The sequence below is a fragment of the Camelus bactrianus genome, chromosome 3 (genome assembly GCF_048773025.1).
Source record: "Camelus bactrianus isolate YW-2024 breed Bactrian camel chromosome 3, ASM4877302v1, whole genome shotgun sequence".
Taxonomy (NCBI): domain Eukaryota; kingdom Metazoa; phylum Chordata; class Mammalia; order Artiodactyla; family Camelidae; genus Camelus; species Camelus bactrianus.
In genome coordinates, this window is record NC_133541.1 from 108,169,983 (window position 1) to 108,194,982 (window position 25,000).

General features: G+C 53.5%; 1 protein-coding gene across 9 annotated transcripts in view; it reads left to right on the plus strand.

The window, feature by feature from the left end:
- LOC105074301 (N-deacetylase and N-sulfotransferase 1) overlaps positions 1-25,000 on the plus strand; it is a 153,042-nt gene that overhangs the window by 32,076 nt on the left and 95,966 nt on the right. For 8 of the 9 annotated variants that reach the window (XM_074360938.1, XM_074360930.1, XM_074360932.1 and 5 more), the window contains 12 exons: positions 2,537-3,031; positions 5,918-6,005; positions 7,189-7,343; positions 8,015-8,200; positions 9,790-9,918; positions 10,726-10,908; positions 11,903-11,999; positions 13,224-13,347; positions 15,291-15,465; positions 17,830-18,000; positions 18,669-18,778; positions 20,354-20,456. In XM_074360938.1, the coding sequence (XP_074217039.1) occupies positions 2,537-3,031; positions 5,918-6,005; positions 7,189-7,343; positions 8,015-8,200; positions 9,790-9,918; positions 10,726-10,908; positions 11,903-11,999; positions 13,224-13,347; positions 15,291-15,465; positions 17,830-18,000; positions 18,669-18,778; positions 20,354-20,456 (2,016 nt within the window). Of the gene's footprint in view, positions 1-2,536; positions 3,032-5,917; positions 6,006-7,188; positions 7,348-8,014; positions 8,201-9,789; positions 9,919-10,725; positions 10,909-11,902; positions 12,000-13,223; positions 13,348-15,290; positions 15,466-17,829; positions 18,001-18,668; positions 18,779-20,353; positions 20,457-25,000 lie in introns of those variants that run through there. The other variant, XM_074360936.1, reaches the window with a different exon arrangement.

Here is a 25,000-nt window from a genome sequence, read left to right on the forward strand (position 1 = left end):
GCTGGGCAGCTGGCAGAGCTGCCAGTGCCTGGCAGTCAGCTCAGGATCGGGGCTTTGAAATGGGATCCCCCGGTGCCTGTGGTCCAGTGTGGCCTCCCAGGCCACAGCAGGTGACGGACAGGGCCTGAAATGTCACTGGCCCTCACTGCCTTTGTCCCCAGGGCTGGCTTAGGGGTCATGGGGAGCCTGGAGCTGGGGGAGGAGGCCTCTCAGGATGGGGCTCTCAATGCCAGAGGCTGACTCAGGAGAGGGTGGGGAGTTGGCAGTTATTCCTGGTGTGTGGAGAGTCAAATGTAGGCCCCTTATCTCGGTTTACAAGGCCAGGGCCCTGCAGGGCCTTCGTGGGAATTAGAAAAAAGCACTTCTGGGTGGAGGTTACTAGTAAAAGGCACCCTTTGAGCAGATGCATCTCCACTTGGGGCACAGAGCTCAGCCCTCAGTGGAGTGTCCTTGTTCAGCGCTCACCTGGCCAGCTCCCTAGGGTGGCCCTGTGCACCAGCCTGCCTCAGTCTCCAACCTCTTTCCATGCCTTTTGTCTGCTCTTGCTTTGTCCCACTCCGCTCATTCTCCACACAGCAGCCAGATGGATCTTTTTAAAATGCAGATTGGAACCTGTCATCCCTCTGTTCAGAACCTTTTGATGGAGTCTTTGATGGCTTCCCACTACCACTTCAAGCCTCTTGGGTCCTGCAGGTCTGCCCCCAGCTGACCTTTCTGTCTCATCCCCTCTTCTTCCTCTTGATCACTCTGCTGGCCTCTTGCTATTCCTTGACTGTACTGAGCCCTTTCCAACCTCGGGGCCTTTGCACTTGCTCCTACCTTGCAGCTTGGCTCCCACCTCTCCCACAGTTGATGCTTACTCATTGCTCACATCTTTGTTCAAAAGTCCCTTTCTCCAGGAAGCCTCTCGTGAGCCAACTGACTGTGCCCACTTATCTACTCTTCTAGAACTATGAACCTCTTCCATGTAGCATGTGCCACATTGAAGTTTTTTGTGTATTTCTGCAGTTTTGATTGCTCTCTCTCTTCCCTGCTCACCTTTAAGGTTCATAAAGGCAGGAGCCATGTCTCTTTTCCTCACTGGAAACTTAACACAGTGCCTGGCACAGTGAGTAGTTGTGGAATGAACAAATAAAACCCACAATGAACAACTGTCACTTGCCAGGAACTAGGGATCTGTCTATTCCTCTTTCTTTTAAAAAATCTAGTTACTCATCAGATATGTGTTTGCTCCCACTGGGTGTCAAGCCTGTGCTGGCACCACGGATCCAAGGTGGAAATGATGTAGCCCCTGCCCTTAAGAGGGCACAGCTTGGTGGGTGGGGAGACCCTAAACAGATAGTGCAGCAGCCAAAATGGGAAGTGCTGCAGCTGAGGCTTTAATTTGATCCCAGGGAGACCAGTGAAGAGACGAGGTTATATGCTTTGGGTTTTGAAGGATGAGCAGGTGTTTGTCAGGCTTGGAAGACTGAAAGGAGCTGGCATAGGGAAAAGGCCAAATTATACCATATTCTGAGGCAGGTGGCTGGGAGGCTGAGGGACGGCATGAAGGAGCAGGGGCTGTGAGTCTAGGGAAGAGGCGAAAGGGAGGTTCTTGGTACTATCTGCAGATCCCCAGGGAGCTGGCAGTGGAGGGCCCTGGGAGCAGAGGGATGTGCGGGGAGCTGGACTCCTGTGGGGAGTGCTACGGGCATATGGGAGGTTGGGAGTGCTGTGGGGTGGAGTGTCTGCTCCTGCACCCCTAGTAGACCCTTCCTCTTTGATCTCTTCTCCATGAGCATCTGCCTAAGATTTCTCCAGCGGAAAGGACTGCGTGGCAAAGGCAGCTTGGAAACCCCAGATGGGAAAGCCTGATGGTCAGGTGTGTGGGCTCCGGGGTCAGATTGTCTGGCCGTGAGGTGTGGCTCCTCCTGACCACTGTGCGCCTGAGGGGAGCACTGCCTTCCGAGCCTCGGTTTCCTCGCCTGTGAAGTGGGATGACAGAGGAACCCGCCTCCCAAGGCTGATGCCGCTGGCCCTGTGCTAAGCACTTTGCCACCGTTAACGCTCATCCTCCTCCACCACCCCTTGAGGGATTTACCACTCTTAGCCACGTTTTCTAGCTGGGGAAGCTGAGGCACAGGGCAGTTACAAAACTTGCCCAAAGCCAGGCAGTCTGGTGGCAGAGTCCATGTTCTCCACTGCTAGACCTTCCTCTGTATGATTTTGGACAAGTTACCTAGCCTTTCTGGGCCTAATCTCCTCATCTGTAAAATGGGAATGGCAGTGACACACACCTTCGTCACGGGGCCACCGTGAGGATTACCACACTCCTTCAGGTAAAGTGCACAAGCTGGTTCCTGGTTTTGGTAAGCACGTCAGATGTGTTAGCTGGTGTAGCATCATGACGGGCGGATCTGGGTGAGCACAGGGCCAGGAGTGTGATGAGCCCTCCGTGAGTATGTTAGAACTGTAGACGATCCCATGGTCCCTTGGGGTTCTAGACCTCATGGCTCTCTTCCCCCTCCCTGCCCCGCCCCACCCGACCCGGCTGCAGGCCAATGAGAACAGCCTGCTGAGTGCGCAGCTCAAAGGTTTCCCCTTGTTCCTGCACTCGAACCTGGGCCTGAAGGACTGCAGCATCAACCCCAAGTCCCCGCTGCTCTACGTGACCCGGCCCAGTGAGGTGGAGAAGGGAGTGCTGCCCGGCGAGGACTGGACCGTGTTCCAGTCGAACCATTCCACCTACGAGCCAGTGCTGCTGGCCAAGACGCGGACGTCCGAGTCCATCCCGCACCTGGGTGCGGACGCCGGCCTGCACGCCGCGCTGCACGCCACCGTGGTCCAGGACCTGGGCCTCCACGACGGCATCCAGCGCGTGCTGTTTGGCAACAACCTCAACTTCTGGCTGCACAAGCTCGTCTTCGTCGACGCCGTGGCCTTCCTCACGGGCAAGCGCCTCTCGCTGCCTTTGGACCGCTACATCCTGGTGGACATCGATGACATCTTTGTGGGCAAGGAGGGCACACGCATGAAGGTGGAGGACGTGAAGGTATGGCCGGGGGCACCAGGCCAAGTCGGGTGGGCCTCGCCGCCTTCAAACCTCGCTGTTCCTGTCGTGACGTTGCTGTCCGCACCTCCCCTGTGCTGCTAGTCCCCCTCCGTTGGCTGCTTGGTTTTACTGTCTTGTTAGAAACAAGTGCCACTTAAAATTATATTGAATATAGAGGAATTTTGCATCTGGAGTGCATAACTATGGAGAGATAGGAGCTGGGCAGAGTCATTTACCTGCCTTTTAATCTAGCTGGGATTTTTAACTCTCAAAAATGTCTATGTCAGTACCAGAGCTCCTGCAAAACTCGTAAGACAAGAATTGGAGCTTGAATCATACACAAGGCACAGTTTAACTGAGGTCTGTGTAGATAGTGGAACATGTGTTTAATTCAAAAAATGTTTACCACACTAAACTGTATTAAAAGCATTTTGCAAACCACAGAATTTTATACATCTATCCCTATTAAAAAGAAGGCTGCAAATTAAGACCATTAAGCAGTCTTTAAAATACGATTTTCATCTACTCACTCTTTTACTCCAAGTTATTTTGCAAAGGAAACGACATCACTCCTGTAAATGGGGAAATCGGTATCAGTTGCCATAAACAGAGGGCAACCATAACAGTAGACCCAGTGAAAACAAAACAGGGGATTAAAGTCTAGAGGGGCACCGCTGCCTGCTGACCGCCTATCCTCTCTTCCACGAGATTAGCAAGAGTTAGAAACACATCAGCATCAAACCAAGACTTCTTTTTGATGTTAGGAGGAGGACTGAAAAATAGGCTTGTGAGAGGAATGCTTGGCCCTCGAGTGACTCAGGTTGTGGGTGCTGTGTGCTCTGCCGCCCTGAGATCGCTGTTGGGATTGGCCGTGGGGCCTGGAAGGAAGCCCTGGTCTCGGGGCTGGGGGCTGTCCTCCTGCCTCAGTCAGGAGAGAAGTCTCTGCTTCCCTTGACACCTCCAGAGGAGAGGAGCAGAGCAGATGCTGTTGGGGAGCAGGCGCTGTGCTGGGAGTCAAGACCTGGACTCAAGTCCCAGTCTGACCCTAACTGACCGGGTGACTTGGGCAAGTTGCTTCCCCTGTCTGAGCCTCAGCAGTGAAATGACAAGATGGGGTGAATGGGAGGGGCCTGGATGGCTAGGGTGAGGGGCATGTGCAGACGCCAGGCTCTGCGCCCCCGCCCCCGGGCTCTGCCTCTGAGTCGGGACAGTGCTGCTCTGACCTGCGTTACCCCGTGTGATTGCTCCTGAGATTTCACTTCCTCAAGGGCTCCCCTGTTGAAAAAAGTTTTGAGATGACTCCTGTTGAGCTTTCTAGCTCTGAGGCTTCCTGTGATGCCATGACCTACTTCTAGCAAAGGAGAGTCCTCTGTTTTCTACTTAGGACTTTCTTCTGGTGGCCCAATCTTACTCTCTCCTGCTGTAACCTAGGTCCTTGCTGCCTGACCAGGGTGAGTCCTTGAGACTGGTCCAGGGTTGACCCCATGAGGGAATCAGGCTGCCAGGTCCACTGTGTCTCCTGTGAACCCAGAGTTAGCCCTTCTTGGTCCTCATTTCCCCCACTTTTAGAACGAGAGGAGTTTTGAGCCATTTCTGTGGGAGAATACCAACAGAAACATCCTCCTCCGTGCGCTCAGCTCAGTGCAGACTGCAAAGTGTTTTGCCAGCCAGGTCCCATTTGCCTTAAGCATCCTTGTGAGTCAGGGCAGAGTTGGGGTTTTTTTCTTTGTTTTTTTCTTCTTTAATCCCAGGCACTGGCTACAGCGGAGCCTTTCTTTCAGAGACATGAATGTCACCTCCCGAACTTGTACAGTACAGGCCATACGGTGCCATTTACATAATATCAACAGCAGTGCTTATTCAGGGCTTGGCGAGTGTTCAGCCCCTCTGTGTGTGGCCTCATCTGATCCTCACAGCAGCTCTGTGAGGTGGGTATTGTTTTAAGTCCCACTTTACAGAGGAGGGCACTACAGCTCAGAGAGGTGAAGTACCTTGCCCAAGGTCACACAGCTCCAGCATCGATATCTATCAGGTAGTGCATGGCCTTGATAAGATGCCGCTGGTGGTCCCAGGAGGGCCAGGACTTTTCGTTTGCAGAGTGTTCTGAGAGCGAGCTCTGCTTGCAGGATTCCTAGCAGTCTGGTGCATCATGCTGGGTAGGGATTTTTTTTCAGTCCTGACTCCAGAGTACAACTGTACATTTGTTTCACAAGTGTCAACATCCCTTCATTGACTAGCAAAGCGCTGGGTGTGCCCTGCACGGGAACACTGCATTGCTGGGCACACAGTACGTCTTTGGAAAAGTCATGTCCTTTGACATCAGCCTTGGAGTCACCAGTGAGGAGAAGTCTCCCACGTCGGACAGATGAAGGCATGAGGCTCACAGGGGCAGTGACCACAGAAACCATTTTTTCATCACTTAACCAAGATACCAGGCTGTTTTACATGCGGTATCTCATGTAATCCTCCCAAGAGCCCCATGAGGGAGCTCTTATTATCTCCATTTCACACCTGGGGAAACTGAGGCCTGGAGACATTGCAGAGCTTTCTCAAGGACATGGCAGAACCAGGCTAGAGTCTAAGTCTTGTCTTGCCAGAGACCTGGTGGAGGTGGCGGCACAGGGCTGGCTTCGTGGGTCTGGGACCTGTACAGTCACACAGGGCCCCACGTGTGGAAAGGGGCTGTACAAGGTTTAATGCTCTGCTATTGCCTTCTTGGCACTTTTGACAGTTTTTGAGCAAGGGTGCCGCATTTTCGTTTTTTGCTGGGCCCTGCGAACTTTGTAGCTGGTTCTGCAGTAGCAGGACCCTTCTGGGCCCTCAGTGGAAGGCGTCGGGGGCTCCTGGCTTCCCTTCACCCCTCTCTCTTCCCTCTGCTCATCCTAGGCCCTGTTTGATACGCAGAATGAACTACGCACACACATCCCAAACTTCACTTTCAACCTGGGCTACTCAGGGAAATTCTTCCACACAGGTAAGTGGGCCTGGATCTGCCCTAACTAGCAACTTCCAGGAGCCCTGAACACGCAGACCCTTGGAGCGTTGTTCCAAGGGGTCATCAGCAGGTGGGCTGATGGGCCCCGTTAGGGCCACATTTGACCCTTGTGGTCCCCCTGAGCCAAACAGCCCTCAGAGCAGTCATAGCCCCAGGCAGAGGGCGTTTGGGACAGAGAGTCTTTGGGGACAGCGATGACACGGCCATGGCTCCCGTTCGTCTGTGCCCAGCCTTCAGGCTCTGCTGTCGTGGGTGTGGACATCTCCCTCTTGTCTGCCTCTCACCTCCCCTTTTTAATATGATTTATACTATTTCTGCTTTAAAAAGGAATTTGTTGACTTTTAAGAACACTGTAGAAATATACAGCAGAGAAAGTGAAAATGCCCTATAATTGTAGCCGCTCCGGTGATGAGCACTGTCATGAGTTTATTTTCTAGTCTTAAGGGTTTAGGTTGAAGGCTGAGGGTTGCCTGGTTCATGCCTTCCTTCCTCTTGCGGGCTTTCCCAAGTTCCTCACATGCTGCCCTTTGGGACTAGGCAGGAGGGAACAACCCCTGAGCCATCATCTGCGGTGAGCGTTCCCTCCAGCTGCCTTCTGCATGGGCCACAGGGTGGATAGCCTCTCTTGAATTCTAGGCAAAACCCTACTAGTCTGCAATTTTGGGGGGGAAAGTCTGCAGCATAGCCCTAAAGCCATATAAGAGTGATACTGGGTTGTCTCTGTGTTTTTTAAATATTCTTAACCCTTAGCATGTCAGAGGTAGTTGTAGTGAAACACACAGAAAAGGGTTAAACATCTTGTATCTATACAAAGAGCTCTGTAAGTGACTAAGTAAAAGGCAAATGACCCAGTAGAAAAACAGGAGTAGGATCAGAGTAGGCAAGTCAGAGTTGGAAGAAAGCCTTGGGATCTTTGCCTCCGAACCGTGCATTGCACAGACAGGCCCCGAGGGCCCAGGGCCTGGGAGGACTTGGCCAAAATCACCGGCTGAGTCAAGGTCACACTCGAGACTGGAGTCCAGAGCTGTGGACTGGGGCTCTGCTCTGCACTGTAGCTCAGGGAACCGCTCTGAGCAGCTCTTGGGTGGGCTGCGGCTGTGCACGCCATCCCCAGACCGTGTGGCGGGTGGGCTGGGCTGAGCTGCCTGTGCTCGGGCTGCAGGTACCGACGCTGAGGACGCAGGGGACGACCTGCTGCTGTCGTACGTGAAGGAGTTCTGGTGGTTCCCCCACATGTGGAGCCACATGCAGCCCCACCTCTTCCACAACCAGTCCGTGCTGGCCGAGCAGATGGCCCTGAACAAGAAGTTCGCTGTCGTGAGTAAGATTCCCTACAGGGCAGAACTGGGGGGCTCGGGGTTGGGCTGGGGTCAGGACTGTTGGCCTCCTGCTGCTTTAGCACTTCCCTCTGACAGCTTTTTATTAACATCTTTATAGCCACTGTGTCACTGAAGCCTCACAGAGACCCCAAGAGGCCGGTGTCTCGATAGCCTCATTTTAGAAAAGAAACTGAAGCTCAGGGAGGCCACACCAGCTACTAAGAGGTCCGACTGGGACTTAAACCCAGGCCTGTTTGTTTCCTGAGCCCAAGCTCTCATCCTCAGGCTGGAGTGGGGGCCCCTGGAAAGCTGGAGGAGGTGCCCAGCAAGGAGGGAATGAGGCCTGGGAGCTGGCTCAACCTGGGCCCACCAGCCAATTAGAGGCCCAGAGAGGCAGGAATGGCGCCGCCCTTGTTGCTCACTCCTGGGCTGGAGGAAGTGAGCACAGGGCTGAGAGAGAGGTGGAGTCCCGGCTCGGCCCAGTCCCTCTCTCTGGACGTGTCCCTTTCCTGCCCGAGCCTCAGCTTCCCCATCAGTCCCCACATGGACTTAGCCCCACTGCCCTGCCGTTCTAGCCTCTGATTTCTCTCTCCTGTTGTACAAAGGGGAAATAAGGCCCAGAGGGAAGGGAGCCCCGTGCTCACCCTGCCCTGGCCCTCCTCTCCCCAGGAGCACGGCATTCCCACAGACATGGGGTACGCGGTGGCACCCCACCACTCGGGCGTGTACCCTGTGCACGTGCAGCTGTACGAGGCCTGGAAGCAGGTGTGGAGCATCCGCGTGACCAGCACGGAGGAGTACCCCCACCTGAAGCCCGCCCGCTACCGCCGCGGCTTCATCCACAACGGCATCATGGTGAGTGCGGCCCGGAGTGGGAAGCATGACTCTGGGGAGCTGGTTCAGGGGTTCAGGCAAGTTTCTGCTGCCTGCTCTGGCATCTGAGCCTCTCAATCCCAGGGAAGGAGGGCTGCCAGTTGGCCCCTTTCGCGAACTATGCTTTTGTGATAGGTGAGCTGCTTTAAAGGGGCTTCTGCTGAGGCCCTGAGATAGACCTCTGTCTCATTTATTGGTTTGCTGGTGTAGAAGATGTGTCTGTCCCTTTTCAGGGCACTGGGAATACTGAAATGCACAAAAGCAACAAAAGTCCCTGCCATTGTAGACTCGATGTTCTAGTGGCAGGAGACAGTGCGTTCATAAATGTGTAAAGTATGTAATAGTCAGATGGTGATAAGTGCTATGGAGAAAAACCAAGCAGGGAATGGAGAAAGGGAGTGTAGGGGAGAGGAGACGCTTACACAAGATGGTTCTGGAGCACCTTCCTGGGAATGAGCCATGCTGCTGTATGAGGACGAGCATTCGTGGAGGAGAAAACAGGTACAAAGGCCCTGAGGCAGGCTTGTGCTGAATGCGTTTGAGGACTAGCTAAGAGGCCAGTATGGCTGCACGGAGGGGAGTGAGATGGGAGGAGGTGGTAGGACTTGAGACGGAGGAGTGATTGATGGACCAGATTGTGTACGGCCACATAAGGCCACTGGGTGGACTTTAGGTTTTATTCTGTGATGGGAAGGTTGTGAGTGGAGTGCTGTAATGATCTGAGTCATATTTTAAAAGGATTTCCATCATTCTGGCTGCTGTGAGTTGCAGAGCCTGTAGGTGACAAATTGGGGAGCAGGAAGGCCAGTTAGGAGGTTGCTGCCGTCTTCTAGATGAGGGATGGTGGCTTGGACCCGGGAGCAATGCTGGGATGTGATCAGATTCTGGACTTAGAAGTTAGAGGCTGATGAATTGAATACTGAGCATGGGAGAGAGAGGTAAGTCAAGGATGACTCAGGTGTTTGCCCTGAGCCACTGGAAAAATGAGTTGTCATTGGTCCAGATGGGCAGCCGTGGGAAGGCCAGATTCATGGTCTGTCCGTCTGTCCACTGACCTCCTTGATACCAGGTGTCCATACTGACCGTGGGGAGGAGGTGGTGATGAGACAGGTGAGTGCGCTGCCTTCCTGGAGCCCATAACGAACAGCTAAACCAGTGCACGACCAAGGGTGCTGCAAGGCTGGTTCTGAAGCCACGGGAGGAGTTACAGAGTGTGCCTGGGGGAGTCGCTCTGGAGAGGGGCGGGGACCCCTCGCTAGGCAAACAGTCCAGGTTTCCAGAAACATTCTCGCTCACCTGTCTCTGTTACTTTGGAGTCTACTCATTTTATACAGAGTAATATGTGAAGTTTTTACATGTGTAAAGCATGTAGAGAAATATGTGAAGTATTTCCGCATTTGAAATGGCAAGGGCCCGTGGGCTCACTTGGGAGAATGTCAGAGGCTGCAGGTCTTTGGGGAAGAGAGGCTGCTCTTCTGAGGAGACACTCTGGCTATTCTCCTGAGGAAGGGCCCTCCTGCCACCGTCCAGGCCTGAAGAAGCCAGAGCTCCTCTCTCCTGCCCACCCCCAGGTCCTCCCGAGGCAAACCTGTGGCCTCTTCACACACACCATCTTCTACAACGAGTACCCTGGTGGCTCCAGCGAGCTGGACAAGATCATCAACGGGGGCGAGCTCTTCCTCACCGTGCTTCTCAATCCCGTGAGTGCTCCGTAGCCCTTGGCTGCGGCGAGGGAGAGGCTGCCTGGCAGGCAGCCGGTCTGTGGCTGAGGCCAGCCTTCTGGGACCCAGACCTGGGAGGAGGGGCCGGAGCAGGTGTGCCGCCGGGAGTTGGGAAACCCTCACTCCAGCCCTGGCTCTGTCCACGCTCTGCTGCTTGACCTTGGTGGGGAATCTGAGCGGTCTTTTTTCTCCTTTCTATAATCTTGCACTTCAGTACAGTTTTGTTGACATTTTTGTCTGTGTTCTCTTTCCAGTCTTTGTGTGTGCATGTAAATATTATATATTAATATATGTAGTAAACTATGAATACATTAAACTATATAACATATATATATAACACATGTATTATGTATTTTAAACTACCCAGCTGAGCTTTCTGGGCCTCTCTTTCCTTATCTGTGAAGTGGGAATAATCATCCATGCTATAATGGTATTAGACAGATCTCAAGTGGTGGCGGTATTCAGCTTTATGGAATAACCAAATACTGCTTACCTTCCGAGCCACCCCCTCACCTTCCTGCCAGAAAAAGGGCCAAAGAGCACCCACGTGACTGTGCAGGTCAGCTTCCCTCTAGAAGGCTGCCATAGTCAGCGTCAGTCCCACTGGATTCACCTAGCCCAGGGCACACGGCAGTTTTATTGACCGCCCCAGCGAACCTAGGACCGGCTCTCGCGCAGCCCCGCAAGCTGAAGCAAGACCAGAGAGGGTCAGAAGTGGGGATGAAGGTATGAAGGGGGCTCAGAGGCTGGCCGGCCCCACCTCACCCCTCCCCTCCCCTGGAGCAGATCAGCATCTTCATGACGCACCTGTCCAACTACGGGAACGACCGTCTGGGCCTGTACACCTTCAAGCACCTGGTGCGCTTCCTGCGCTCCTGGACCAACCTCCGGCTGCAGACGCTGCCCCCGGTGCAGCTGGCCCAGAAGTACTTCCAGATCTTCTCCGAGGAGAAGGACCCGCTCTGGCAGGTGGGTGGGGCGGGTGGCCTGGGTGCCTCATTGCAGGGATGGAAGGCCCACCACTCAGAGGCATGTGCTCCAGGCACGGGACCGAGGTCTCGGCCCTCATGCCCTCTTGCTCTCTCTTGAGTGTAAACTCAGGTGCACACTTGCTCACCAGTGTGGGCACAGTGGGCACACTTGCCTGTTCTCATGCACGTGTGTGTATACACCTCCCTCACAGACCTGTGTGCATGCACACACACGCAGCCTCTGAAAAACCAGCATTACAAAACTGGAGGTGAACATGGTGTAAATGAAGTGTGGGAGGCACCTGCCCGGCCTGGTTAGACTCAGGCTCTTAGGTCCCCTTCTCACTCCACCAGGCTCTGAGTCGTGGGAAAAGGGGACTGATTGGAGAGTTTGGAGGACAGTTCTTGGGGAAGTTTGCCCCTGGGGCTGTCAGAAACTAGAAGCAGAAGCTGTAATTGATGTTCTCATAATTCAGACCAGGGGTCCACTGGTCCACTTGTGAGCCAGTCTGGCCTGTGGTCTGTTTTTGTAAATAAAGTTTTATTGGAACACAGCCAGGCTTATTCTTGTATATACTGTCTGTGAGTGCTTTCAAGCTGCAACAGTAGAGTTGAGTGGCTTGTGACAGACTGGATGGTCCTCAAGCCTAAAATATTTACTAAACATTTCAGAAGATTTTCTAAACTTTATAGAAAAGTTTGCTGTCCCTTTGCTGAACTTTTAAATTCAATAGTAGGAGCTTATGAGCTCCTATTACATGCCAGGCACTTGGCCGAGCATTTTGCTAGGCTGTCTGGGAGCATGAGACTGACCAGAAATGGTCCCTGCCTACCAGCAGCTCAGTGCCCAAAGGTGGGGCTGTGATAAGGACATGTGTAGTTAGGCCTGTGATTCAGGGCTGTAAGAGCCACAAGTCCATGTGCAGTGAGAGTCCAGAGTCCATCCACTGAGTTCTTGGGCCCGCCTGACATCCCTTCCACTGTTGTTTTAGGATCCCTGCGAAGACAAACGCCATAAAGACATCTGGTCCAAGGAGAAGACGTGTGACCGCTTCCCAAAGCTCCTCATCATTGGCCCCCAGAAAACAGGCAGGTCTCTCTACTCTTGACCAGCCTCCCCAGTCTGATGGCTCTCTCAGCCACAGAATTCTGGGGACCACCTTGCCCTGGTCCCACACCCCAGGAATCTGCCCCCTCTTTTCCAGGAAGTGGGAGTAAAGGTGGAGTGAACATGCATTGTCCATCAGTGTGGAGGTGGGAAGTGGGTAGAGGTTGGGCAAAGAATTCTCCTATCTGTCCTGAACTACAGCCTCAGGGAGCTCTCCCTGTGTCCTCGTGGGCTTCTCTGAATCAAAGCAGAGAAGCCCAGATCAGCTGCTCTGCAGGCTTGCGCAGTGCCAGGCAAAACTGGGTCAGGGCAAAGAGCACTGTGATCAGTTAGTCATGTCTGCCAGAGGGACAGGAGCGGGAGGTGGTGATGTGGTTGCTAAGTATTTGTCAGGCACACTATACGGCATGGATGGGTGCTCCCACTTTACAGACAAGACACTCAAGGCTCAGAGAAGTTAAGTGACTTTCCCTAACACATTTAGTTAGGAAATGGCAGGTCCAGGTGTTGAACCCTGGTCTCTGTGGCCCCAAGACTTGCACTCTTAATCACCAAACTCTCTAGTCTCCTTCTCTTCTGGAACCTATGACTGTAGTATATTAACTGTAGACTCACACATAGGAAAGGAAGGAACTCTCTAAAGGAGAGGGTAGGTCCTGTACTTTCAAACAGGGGAAGGAGTACGAGTGAAGGAAGGGCACCAAGAGAGGAGGCATCTGAGCCAGATTTCTTAGCTCTTCAAGAATTTACATCAGCAGACTGGAGAGTCTGGAACTCCCTTTTCCTTGAGTTCTTCCCAAGCACCAGAGAGGACAGAGGGCCAGAGCCAGAAGGGACCAGCAGAAACCATGTAGTTCTGGGATTATGAGGAGACAGTAATCAGCTGGACATGGCTGCTGGAGTACAGTGGTGAGAAGGATTCTGAAACCAAGTCCTTGTTTAGCGGTAAAGAATGCTGTGATGGACTAGTGATGTCTGCAGTGGATGCAGGAGTCGGGGGTACCCAAATGCAAGCCGTGTATTGGCCCATCCCAAGTTATAGTTCCTTCACGGTAGAGATGAGGAGACTAAACCTAGAGAAGGGAAGGGACTTTTCCAGTATCTCCTAGTGAGTAATGGAGTGTGAGCACCAGAACCCAAGGTTTCAGACTCCATCTCTGTGTTAGGGGCTGAGCCCGGGTCTCAGCTGTCTTCCCTCCCTGCAGGCACCACGGCCCTCTACCTGTTCCTGGGCATGCACCCCGACCTCAGTAGCAACTACCCCAGCTCAGAGACCTTTGAGGAGATCCAGTTTTTTAATGGCCACAACTATCACAAAGGCATCGACTGGTAAGTTGGCCTTTCTGTCCACAGCGGGACGGCATGGAGTCTGCCCAGGAGGAGGTCTGCTGTGGCCACAGCAGGAAGCAGCTCGCGCTTGTTCACATGCAGCTAAAGTTCCTGTAAACATGGACAAAGCTCAGTGACCCTTGAGTCATGCTATTGGAGCCTTGTCTCAGATGGGACACTTGACGAGGAAGCCTTTGGCCCCTTTACATTATTGCCTGGATTCAGACACTGCTAGAAGTCGGAGTCCGGCCCCTCCCTTGTGTGCACAGAAACATCCCGAGTCCCAGAGAAGGAGAGGGACACGCCCAATGCCCTGGGAGCTGGGGACAGAGCCGGGGAAAATCCAAGTGTTCTGATCTGAAGGCTGCATGTGAAGCTGGAGGTGGTCTTGTGAGCCCTTCAGAGGTGGCTCGCTAGCCTTCAGGGCGTCTCCTGGGGTGGTGGGAACTGTAGCTTCCCACCAGAACCTATCACTAGAGGTTATTACCACAGGGTGTGGGCGCTGCAGGGCATTGTGGTTTTACACTCTGATTTTTTCAGTTTGGATCTCTCTCTACTGTTTGTCTTAGAATTCTAACCTTATACTTGTATTCCTTTTGTTTATTTTTATGTCATTGGTTTACTGAGTGGGGACATCATAGGTATTTTTCTGTGTGTATTTCTGTCAGTCTCTTTCTTCTATCAATCATTTGTCCACCTGCCCACCTACTTGTCTGTTTCTCTCCCTGGTATCACCACAGTCTCTTATGTCAAACGCACTGTAGCCAGATGCATTATTGGGAGTCACCTCTTTCTGGATTTAGGGAGGTAATATGGTGAGTCACAGTACATTTAGCAGCACCTTCAGCAAGGTCTGGGGCATCACCCATTAGCAGATACATTAGTATGTCTGTAGCAAAGTATGTGTATATTTATGCCAGGTAAGATTCATGAGTCAAGTTTTGCTGCCTGATGACTTTGCTGCAAACTAAGGGGAAACGCTGCTTTCTCAGTTCAGGTGTCACACAATGAATTGTGGACATCCAGGTGCTAGTCTGTGAAGGGAATTTGGAAGAGTGAAAGAGCCAGCAATTCCTCGGCTCCATTCCCAAGATTTTGATTTTGTAGGTCGGGGTTTGAAACTCTCACAAGCCCCTACATGACTCTGATAAGGGCTCCCTGAGACCACCCTGGAGAAACCCTGTCTCACGGGACAGAGTGGGGATCCTACACCTTTAACTAGGATGAGCCTTGTGGGTTTGGTTCCCATGAATCCCCAGAGTTATACCTTGGTTTTGCATGAGTAGGTGCCCTTAGGAGGATCTAGAGTGTTGATTTAGTTTTATGAGGGGCCCGCAACCTAGAGGTGGTCCCAAAGGACAAGTGAGAGCAGTCACTCTGGGTGGGATGTGGGAAGTGCATCTGGAAAGCTGTCAGCTTCGCCCATATGAAGCTGGGAAGAGGGGATGGGTGGCAGGAGGTGAACTCCCTCCCCACTCGTCTCCTGGTCCACAGGGACAGCTTTTAGAAAAGTGCGATCACAGATCAGGAAAGAAACCCTGCCCTCTGGAGGCAGCGGAGGGCGTCCCTTCCCTCAGTGCTGGCTGGTGTTCCAACGTCAGAGGGATCCCCACTCGCCGCCTAGTGGCAGCGAGAGTTAGGGCCCTGTCAGTTTCACTCTGGGAGCATCCCATTTAGGGTGGAAAGACACAACCCCCTTCCCACGCCCTGCAGCCCACACCGCACTCACAAGTCTTCAGAGCCTCCTGACCATGAGGGCTCCCCCAGAAAGGAGCGAATTTAGAAAAGGGAGACTGCCAAGTGGCCGTTCCATCTAGGACCCCTGCCAGAAGGGGGTCCTTGTTTGGCTGGGACGGTGTGCCTGCTTGCTTTCTGAAGTTCCACCCCCAGGTGCCTTCCTCATGAGTCTTGCCTACGAGCCCCCCTCTCTGGGATTCCTGCAGGTACATGGAGTTCTTCCCTATTCCTTCCAACACCACCTCCGACTTCTACTTTGAGAAAAGCGCCAACTACTTTGATTCGGAAGTGGCCCCCCGGCGAGCAGCTGCTCTGTTACCCAAGGCCAAGGTCCTGACCATCCTCATCAACCCGGCAGACCGAGCCTATTCCTGGTACCAGGTGAGCTGGGGCAGCGGCGGGGCCCTGAGTTGGGCACGGGCTCTATCTACCACTCAGCCACTCATTCATTCAGCAAATATATATTGTGCACCTACTGCGTGCCCGCCCTCAACTAGGCTCCTGGGAGGCGGTGGTAGGTAACAACAGGGTCCCACCCCCACTGTGCTTGTAGCCTGGCAGAAGTCCATGCTGAATCCCAGCCAAGTTACCTGCCCCAGCCTAGCTTCATCTGGGGTCTTGCCTCTGATTCTGACACCAGCAAGAGGTGGAGGCTGTCTCCACTTTGACGAAGCCTAGATTTGGTCAACAGTGATCTGGGATCATACTAACAGTGGCCTCTTCGCTGGGTACTAGGTGGGGTTGGGGTGGGAATGCAGAGAAGGACGAGACACAGGACCTGCCATTTTTAGTGGAGGATGTAAACGCCTGATCAGGTAAGGCGTTACCTAGGGTGTGGTTCATGCTAGAGAGTGTGCCGTCTACCTCCTACTTGGCTAAGAGCTAGAATTTTCTTTAATCTTGATGACCTGAGTTAATTCCTTCTGAGCACCATTCCACTGTGCTTACAGGCTTTGGGCCTTTTGGAGGTTTCTTCCCCTGCCTGCCAGTCTTCCTGGGATTATGCCACAGGGCCAGGGCTGGGGGCTTCCTGGTCTAGAGCAGGGCCAGGAAAGGCCCCTGTAGGGCTGGCCCGGCTCTGAGCCTGCTTCCCTGCGTTCTCCCAGTGGCCGCCTCCTCTCCGGGGCCTCGTGCCCACAGCGCCAGCAGGAGGCAGGGTGCAGACCCTCCTGTTCCCCCTCCTCTCACTCCCTGAGCCAGGAGCCCCTCCTCATCTGGTGGGCAGTCCCCCTCTTCCTCCTGCTTTTCGGGGTCTTTCTGTCTATACCCGGATATTCTCCTTTCTTCTGGGCTTTGTCTTTGGGGGAACAAAGCCACTTCTCTGTTCCGCTCTGCTGAGTGCCCCCCACCTCCTGGCGATGAGCAGAGACTGGTTGTCTGCTTTTGTAGGAGGCAGGAAGGAGGAGGGAGAGGGTGATGGAGGGAATGCGGCCCTAGGTGGAGTCCGTCCCGTGGTCTGCACTAACAGGCCTGTGCCGCATCTCCCACCTCACTGGCGCATCACTCCCACCTCACTGGCGCATCACTGCAGGTTCTGAGAGGGTAGAGGGCTTTGTGTGTCCCCTTGTCACAGGTGAGGAAACCAAGCTTCAGCAAGCCAGGAGACCAGCTCAAGTTCATGTGCTGGCATTTTGAACCCAGCTCCTCCAGGTCTAAGACCCTCTTCTTTCTTTGTCCATGGTCGAGGCGGGATAAGGAGAAGGGGGATGAATTCCCACCAGGAGGATCCAGGAAGATGCTGGAGGAGTGGGGCCGGGGCCTGCCTCAGAGAGGAGGCTGCTGTGATGCGTCATTGTCATGCCCTTCACCCCATGCCTGGGCTGTGTGATCCTCAGTGAGGGTGGGGGGACCCGTGGGGGTCACTGACTGGTGAACAGATGCCCGATCTCTGGACTTGGGAATTCGGCTGCTGCCGACTGCCTGTGGCGTTGTTTTAGGTGGTTCAAACCTGGTGTTTTCCCCTTTCCAGTCGTTTCCCAGTCCTTCCAGCTCAGTCTGCTTGAGCAGCCATAACTGTTATGGATTGGGTGGCTTAAACCACAGAAATTTATTTCTCATAGTTCTGGAGCCTAGAATTCTAAGTCCAAGATCAAGGTGCCAGTTAGTTTGGTTCCTGGTGAGAGCTCTCTCCCTGGCTTTTAGACGACCACCTGCTCACTGTGTCCTCACATGGCAGAGAGAGCTAACTCTCCGGTGTCCCTTCTCACAAGGGTACCAGCTCCATCACGAGCGCCCCGCCCTCCTGATCTCACCAGGGCCTGTAGCAGACAGTCCTAGCTGCCTGGTGTCTGAGAACATCGGCTCATTTGTATTGTATCTATAAAGGATTACCTCTTATATGTGATAGCTGGCTCTAGTTTTCCATCGATGGAGGCAGTGTTGAGTTTACTTTTGAGATACATGTATGTCAGAAAGATGAGTCAACGTAAGGGAAATTATGCTGACGTGGCACATGCCTGTGGTTTGTGGCTACGGCAGAAATCGTAGAGGTGGTGTGCTAATGACCAGCATTTGGAAGTTCTGATCTCATCCAGCTCCTGTCTTGGAAAGATGGGCAAACTAGGGCTCCGAGGGGCTGTGACTTCCCTGAGGTCAAAGGACAAACAAGGAGAGGCAGAACTTGAAGCCAGGGCTTCTGGGTCCAGCCCAGGGTCTTCTGGCCGCCTCCTGGTTGCTGTCCCACAAAGGCCTCTTCCTTGGGCCCTCCGCATGACGTGCTGACCCCCTCTCCCGCTTTGTCTGCAGCACCAGCGAGCCCACGATGATCCAGTAGCCCTAAAGTACACCTTCCATGAGGTGATCACGGCTGGGCCCGATGCATCCTTGAAGCTGCGTGCCCTCCAGAACCGCTGTCTGGTTCCCGGCTGGTACGCCACCCACATGGAGCGCTGGCTCAGCGCCTTTCACGCCAACCAGGTAGTGGCCTGTCCCCCCGACCCTCGGGAGGGCAATCACAGTACTGGCTTGGGGGTAGTTAGCAGAGAGTCTCAAGATCTCTTTTACCAGTTCCAGAGCCACAAATGCTGTCATTGGCAAGTTAGACCTTTAGGGTCTTCAAAGGTTTCAGTCTTGTTTATCCGAAGCCCTTGTCTCATCACAACAGACTATTCCTCAGAGGACCCAGAAGACCCTGGGATAGGCCCCCAAGGGAGGGGGAAGACGTGCGTGTGTGATGGAGGGAAAGCCTGGGTGGAGATGTAGGCAGGGCCAAATCACTGAGGCATTTTAGGGGAAACCCTTGGAGAATTTAGGCAGGAGAGTGACTAGTGACTTGTGGCCCAGAAGCTCGGAGAGAGGCAGAGAGGGGTGTCATAGGGATATGAGGGGCAGGCAGGGTGTTGGTGACAGCTTAAACTCTAGGAGAGAATGGCATTGGTCAGAGGAAGCTGGCAGAGAGCAGGGAGTTAGACTGCCCGGGACTGAGGCCTGGGGCTACCTCCCGTCCAAAGGTGGAGAAGGAAGCAGGGTCTACAGAGTCCAGGGTCCCCAGTGTGTAACCATGGCTGCTGACCGAGAAGACTGGGGGCCTGGTTGCCAGTGGAGTGGAAACAGGTTGAGATCACCTCCTCTTTCTCTTTTGCCAGATTCTGGTCTTGGATGGTAAACTGCTGCGAACAGAACCTGCCAAAGTGATGGACACAGTGCAAAAGTTCCTTGGGGTGACGAACACCATTGACTACCATAAAACCTTGGCGTGAGTGTTCCCTTGGGCTTTGAGCAGGGGGATGTCCTAAGACTTGATTGATTTTGAGAGAGAGACAGGTTAGAGTCAGCAAGTGTAAGAAAGTACACGCATCCCTGATGGCAGTTTAGGAGAAAAGTTAATATGCCTTCAGTCTTGTTAATAAAGGTATGGTCTCAAGAAAAAGGGAGGTGATGGCTTTGTTCTACTCTAGTCATTCCTACCCCTGGGGTGTTCTTTTCAGCCTGGAGGCAGCGTTAAGTTTAAGTGTTTTCAGTGTTTTGTCTAAGTACGTTAGACCAACAATGAACAACAAGGGTTTCTTAGCACTAAATTATGATTTAAATACAAGTTTCATGAAAAAGACAGTACAGATGTTAGTGGCTATAATCCTCATCACTCAAAACCCAGCTCAAGTGCCCTGAGAATGCCCTCCCAAGGTGAGTAAGTGCCCGCCTGTGTTGAGGGGCTCGGGGCTGTCTCTTAGTGTGCATCAGACAGGTGACACACTCAGCTGGATGAGGGGTTCTCAAGAGAAGGAGAAATAGTCAGCTTCCCAGCTACCTTCTTAGAAAAGATTTGCAGCCAGAATGTTCCCTTCTCCCTGCTTTGGAGGTTGAAGGTAGAGAAAGGAAGTCAGGCCTTTGCGTTGAGGTAGAACGGAGCAGCAGAGAGGCCTGGGTTAGGACCCCAGATCCATTAGTTCTTTAGCTGGGTGACCTTGGACATGTCTCAGGTCCTGCAAGCCTCAGTTTCCTCATCCGTAAGTTGGGGATAAAGGTAATAGTTCCTACCTCCCGAGGGTCACTGACTTGCATGAGAGCATGCATGTGGAGCCCGTGGCTCAGTGCCTGAGGTGTACTGATCTCAGTCAATGACAGTGCTGTCGTCCTCATCTCCTCCACCACCACCACCTACCCCTATCCTGTGACCTCTTCAGAAATCCCTGTCTCCCTCTCGTGCCAAACGTGAGTTCTATGTTCCTGCTGTCCTCGTGCCCAAGAATTTCCTAGTGGTTCCCAGTCTGGAACTGAATTCTGATGCCAGTAGTTCTCCCCCAACCCCATGATATAGCATCAGATCTTCTCTCCCAAAAATACCCGTGAAGCTCCAGCGTGACTTCAAATTCTGAAGGTAGTCTTGGTCTGTCATTTCTGAAATTTATTAAAAAAATTTTTTTCAGTGATGGACACGCTTAAATGCAACTGCAGATACAGCATTTCTTGATAGAGACTGAATGTATTAAAAAGCAAAAGAGCCCCCACTAAACTTTCCCACCCTACGTTAAAAACAAAAACAAACATGAAAAAAGCCACTGTTTACCTCTGAGTTGGAGACTGCTAAGAGGACTCCCAGAATAAGGAAGGCTGGGAAGTGTTCATGTTATGGATTTGCTGCAGGAACTGAACCTGCCTATAGCTGGGGAAAGAGGAGGCAGGTGTGATTAGTGGGGCCCAGAGGCAAAACTTGGGCCAAAAGTCTGGTGTCCTAGGCTCTGCCATTCCTGAGGTCTGTGAATGTTGCCTTAAGGTGGGAAGGGGCTGGGCTGGACCAGCTCCCACCCACAGGCTTTCCCCACTTCCACAGGTTTGATCCAAAGAAAGGATTTTGGTGCCAACTGCTCGAAGGAGGAAAAACTAAGTGTCTGGGCAAAAGCAAGGGCCGGAAGTACCCAGAGATGGACTTGGATGTAAGTGACAGACATGCTGCCTGTGGCCGGGGGATCAGTGACAGGGGTCCCTGTCCTGGAGGGAGTCTTCTCTTTACCTGACACCCAGCACCCGGCGGCCTTGGCATTTCCTGGACGGTGTCCTTGAGAGGAGAAAATATGGGCTAGGGTATGTGGGTCAGAGTCAAATGAGTGTATTTCCTTCTACAAAGGCTGAATGCTATGGGCCTTTGAGGATGAATCAGACCTGTTCTTTGCCTTCAAGGAGCTCCTAGTCTAGGAGGGAGATGAGTCCCACGGTCTCGTAAGCAGAATATGAGTCAGGCAGTGCTTTGTGTGGTATGAGAGGTTTTCACAAGTGCTGTGGGGGGTGGTCTCTGGAGTTGGGCCTGGAAGGAAAGACCTATGGCACTGAAGGGTACGGCATTCTGGGAGAGAGTGGCACCTACAAAGGATATAGGGTAAGGGCACGCGCTGTGACTCTGCTTATGTTTCCCTTTTTATCCGTGACCCCTTTCTCATTTATAGTTGATTTACAATCGTGTTAGTCTCAGGTGTACACAGCACAGTGATTCAGTTATATATATATATCTGTAAATGTTTCTGTATTTTCCAATATAGGTTATTATAAGATACTGAATATTGTTCCCTGTGTTATACAGTCCATTCTTGTTGCTTATCTACTTTGTACATAGAAGTACGTAGCTGTTAATCCCATGTTTGTAATTTATTCTTTCACCCACCCCTTTGGTTACTGTAAATTTGTTTTCTGTGTCTGTTTGTATTTTGTAAATGCGCAGTTGATGGGGAGTATGTTTTAGATTCCGTGCACATGCGAGTGAGCGAGTGACCGGGTGCACGAGCGAGTGACCGCTCGGGTGGGTTGCTTGGTGGGGAGGACTGTACTGGACTTCTGTTTTTTCCTCTCTCAGCGTGCACACGCGAGTGAGCGAGTGACCGCTCGGGTGGGTTGCTTGGTGGGGAGGACTGTACTGGACTTCTGTTTTTTCCTCTCTCAGCGTGCACACGCGAGTGAGCGAGTGACCGCTCGGGTGGGTTGCTTGGTGGGGAGGACTGTACTGGACTTCTGTTTTTTCCTCTCTCAGCGTGCACACGCGAGTGAGCGAGTGACCGCTCGGGTGGGTTGCTTGGTGGGGAGGACTGTACTGGACTTCTGTTTTTTCCTCTCTCAGCGTGCACACGCGAGTGAGCGAGTGACCGCTCGGGTGGGTTGCTTGGTGGGGAGGACTGTACTGGACTTCTGTTTTTTCCTCTCTCAGCGTGCACACGCGAGTGAGCGAGTGACCGCTCGGGTGGGTTGCTTGGTGGGGAGGACTGTACTGGACTTCTGTTTTTTCCTCTCTCAGCGTGCACACGCGAGTGAGCGAGTGACCGCTCGGGTGGGTTGCTTGGTGGGGAGGACTGTACTGGACTTCTGTTTTTTCCTCTCTCAGCGTGCACACGCGAGTGAGCGAGTGACCGCTCGGGTGGGTTGCTTGGTGGGGAGGACTGTACTGGACTTCTGTTTTTTCCTCTCTCAGCGTGCACACGCGAGTGAGCGAGTGACCGCTCGGGTGGGTTGCTTGGTGGGGAGGACTGTACTGGACTTCTGTTTTTTCCTCTCTCAGCGTGCACACGCGAGTGAGCGAGTGACCGCTCGGGTGGGTTGCTTGGTGGGGAGGACCTCCCTTCTCCCTTCTCCCTTCTCCCTTCTCCCTTCTCCCTTCTCCCTTCTCCCTTCTCCCTTCTCCCTTCTCCCTTCTCCCTTCTCCCTTCTCCCTTCTCCCTTCTCCCTTCTCCCTTCTCCCTTCTCCCTTCTCCCTTCTCCCTTCTCCCTTCTCCCTTCTCCCTTCTCCCTTCTCCCTTCTCCCTTCTCCCTTCTCCCTTCTCCCTTCTCCCTTCTCCCTTCTCCCTTCTCCCTTCTCCCTTCTCCCTTCTCCCTTCTCCCTTCTCCCTTCTCCCTTCTCCCTTCTCCCTTCTCCCTTCTCCCTTCTCCCTTCTCCCTTCTCCCTTCTCCCTTCTCCCTTCTCCCTTCTCCCTTCTCCCTTCTCCCTTCTCCCTTCTCCCTTCTCCCTTCTCCCTTCTCCCTTCTCCCTTCTCCCTTCTCCCTTCTCCCTTCTCCCTTCTCCCTTCTCCCTTCTCCCTTCTCCCTTCTCCCTTCTCCCTTCTCCCTTCTCCCTTCTCCCTTCTCCCTTCTCCCTTCTCCCTTCTCCCTTCTCCCTTCTCCCTTCTCCCTTCTCCCTTCTCCCTTCTCCCTTCTCCCTTCTCCCTTCTCCCTTCTCCCTTCTCCCTTCTCCCTTCTCCCTTCTCCCTTCTCCCTTCTCCCTTCTCCCTTCTCCCTTCTCCCTTCTCCCTTCTCCCTTCTCCCTTCTCCCTTCTCCCTTCTCCCTTCTCCCTTCTCCCTTCTCCCTTCTCCCTTCTCCCTTCTCCCTTCTCCCTTCTCCCTTCTCCCTTCTCCCTTCTCCCTTCTCCCTTCTCCCTTCTCCCTTCTCCCTTCTCCCTTCTCCCTTCTCCCTTCTCCCTTCTCCCTTCTCCCTTCTCCCTTCTCCCTTCTCCCTTCTCCCTTCTCCCTTCTCCCTTCTCCCTTCTCCCTTCTCCCTTCTCCCTTCTCCCTTCTCCCTTCTCCCTTCTCCCTTCTCCCTTCTCCCTTCTCCCTTCTCCCTTCTCCCTTCTCCCTTCTCCCTTCTCCCTTCTCCCTTCTCCCTTCTCCCTTCTCCCTTCTCCCTTCTCCCTTCTCCCTTCTCCCTTCTCCCTTCTCCCTTCTCCCTTCTCCCTTCTCCCTTCTCCCTTCTCCCTTCTCCCTTCTCCCTTCTCCCTTCTCCCTTCTCCCTTCTCCCTTCTCCCTTCTCCCTTCTCCCTTCTCCCTTCTCCCTTCTCCCTTCTCCCTTCTCCCTTCTCCCTTCTCCCTTCTCCCTTCTCCCTTCTCCCTTCTCCCTTCTCCCTTCTCCCTTCTCCCTTCTCCCTTCTCCCTTCTCCCTTCTCCCTTCTCCCTTCTCCCTTCTCCCTTCTCCCTTCTCCCTTCTCCCTTCTCCCTTCTCCCTTCTCCCTTCTCCCTTCTCCCTTCTCCCTTCTCCCTTCTCCCTTCTCCCTTCTCCCTTCTCCCTTCTCCCTTCTCCCTTCTCCCTTCTCCCTTCTCCCTTCTCCCTTCTCCCTTCTCCCTTCTCCCTTCTCCCTTCTCCCTTCTCCCTTCTCCCTTCTCCCTTCTCCCTTCTCCCTTCTCCCTTCTCCCTTCTCCCTTCTCCCTTCTCCCTTCTCCCTTCTCCCTTCTCCCTTCTCCCTTCTCCCTTCTCCCTTCTCCCTTCTCCCTTCTCCCTTCTCCCTTCTCCCTTCTCCCTTCTCCCTTCTCCCTTCTCCCTTCTCCCTTCTCCCTTCTCCCTTCTCCCTTCTCCCTTCTCCCTTCTCCCTTCTCCCTTCTCCCTTCTCCCTTCTCCCTTCTCCCTTCTCCCTTCTCCCTTCTCCCTTCTCCCTTCTCCCTTCTCCCTTCTCCCTTCTCCCTTCTCCCTTCTCCCTTCTCCCTTCTCCCTTCTCCCTTCTCCCTTCTCCCTTCTCCCTTCTCCCTTCTCCCTTCTCCCTTCTCCCTTCTCCCTTCTCCCTTCTCCCTTCTCCCTTCTCCCTTCTCCCTTCTCCCTTCTCCCTTCTCCCTTCTCCCTTCTCCCTTCTCCCTTCTCCCTTCTCCCTTCTCCCTTCTCCCTTCTCCCTTCTCCCTTCTCCCTTCTCCCTTCTCCCTTCTCCCTTCTCCCTTCTCCCTTCTCCCTTCTCCCTTCTCCCTTCTCCCTTCTCCCTTCTCCCTTCTCCCTTCTCCCTTCTCCCTTCTCCCTTCTCCCTTCTCCCTTCTCCCTTCTCCCTTCTCCCTTCTCCCTTCTCCCTTCTCCCTTCTCCCTTCTCCCTTCTCCCTTCTCCCTTCTCCCTTCTCCCTTCTCCCTTCTCCCTTCTCCCTTCTCCCTTCTCCCTTCTCCCTTCTCCCTTCTCCCTTCTCCCTTCTCCCTTCTCCCTTCTCCCTTCTCCCTTCTCCCTTCTCCCTTCTCCCTTCTCCCTTCTCCCTTCTCCCTTCTCCCTTCTCCCTTCTCCCTTCTCCCTTCTCCCTTCTCCCTTCTCCCTTCTCCCTTCTCCCTTCTCCCTTCTCCCTTCTCCCTTCTCCCTTCTCCCTTCTCCCTTCTCCCTTCTCCCTTCTCCCTTCTCCCTTCTCCCTTCTCCCTTCTCCCTTCTCCCTTCTCCCTTCTCCCTTCTCCCTTCTCCCTTCTCCCTTCTCCCTTCTCCCTTCTCCCTTCTCCCTTCTCCCTTCTCCCTTCTCCCTTCTCCCTTCTCCCTTCTCCCTTCTCCCTTCTCCCTTCTCCCTTCTCCCTTCTCCCTTCTCCCTTCTCCCTTCTCCCTTCTCCCTTCTCCCTTCTCCCTTCTCCCTTCTCCCTTCTCCCTTCTCCCTTCTCCCTTCTCCCTTCTCCCTTCTCCCTTCTCCCTTCTCCCTTCTCCCTTCTCCCTTCTCCCTTCTCCCTTCTCCCTTCTCCCTTCTCCCTTCTCCCTTCTCCCTTCTCCCTTCTCCCTTCTCCCTTCTCCCTTCTCCCTTCTCC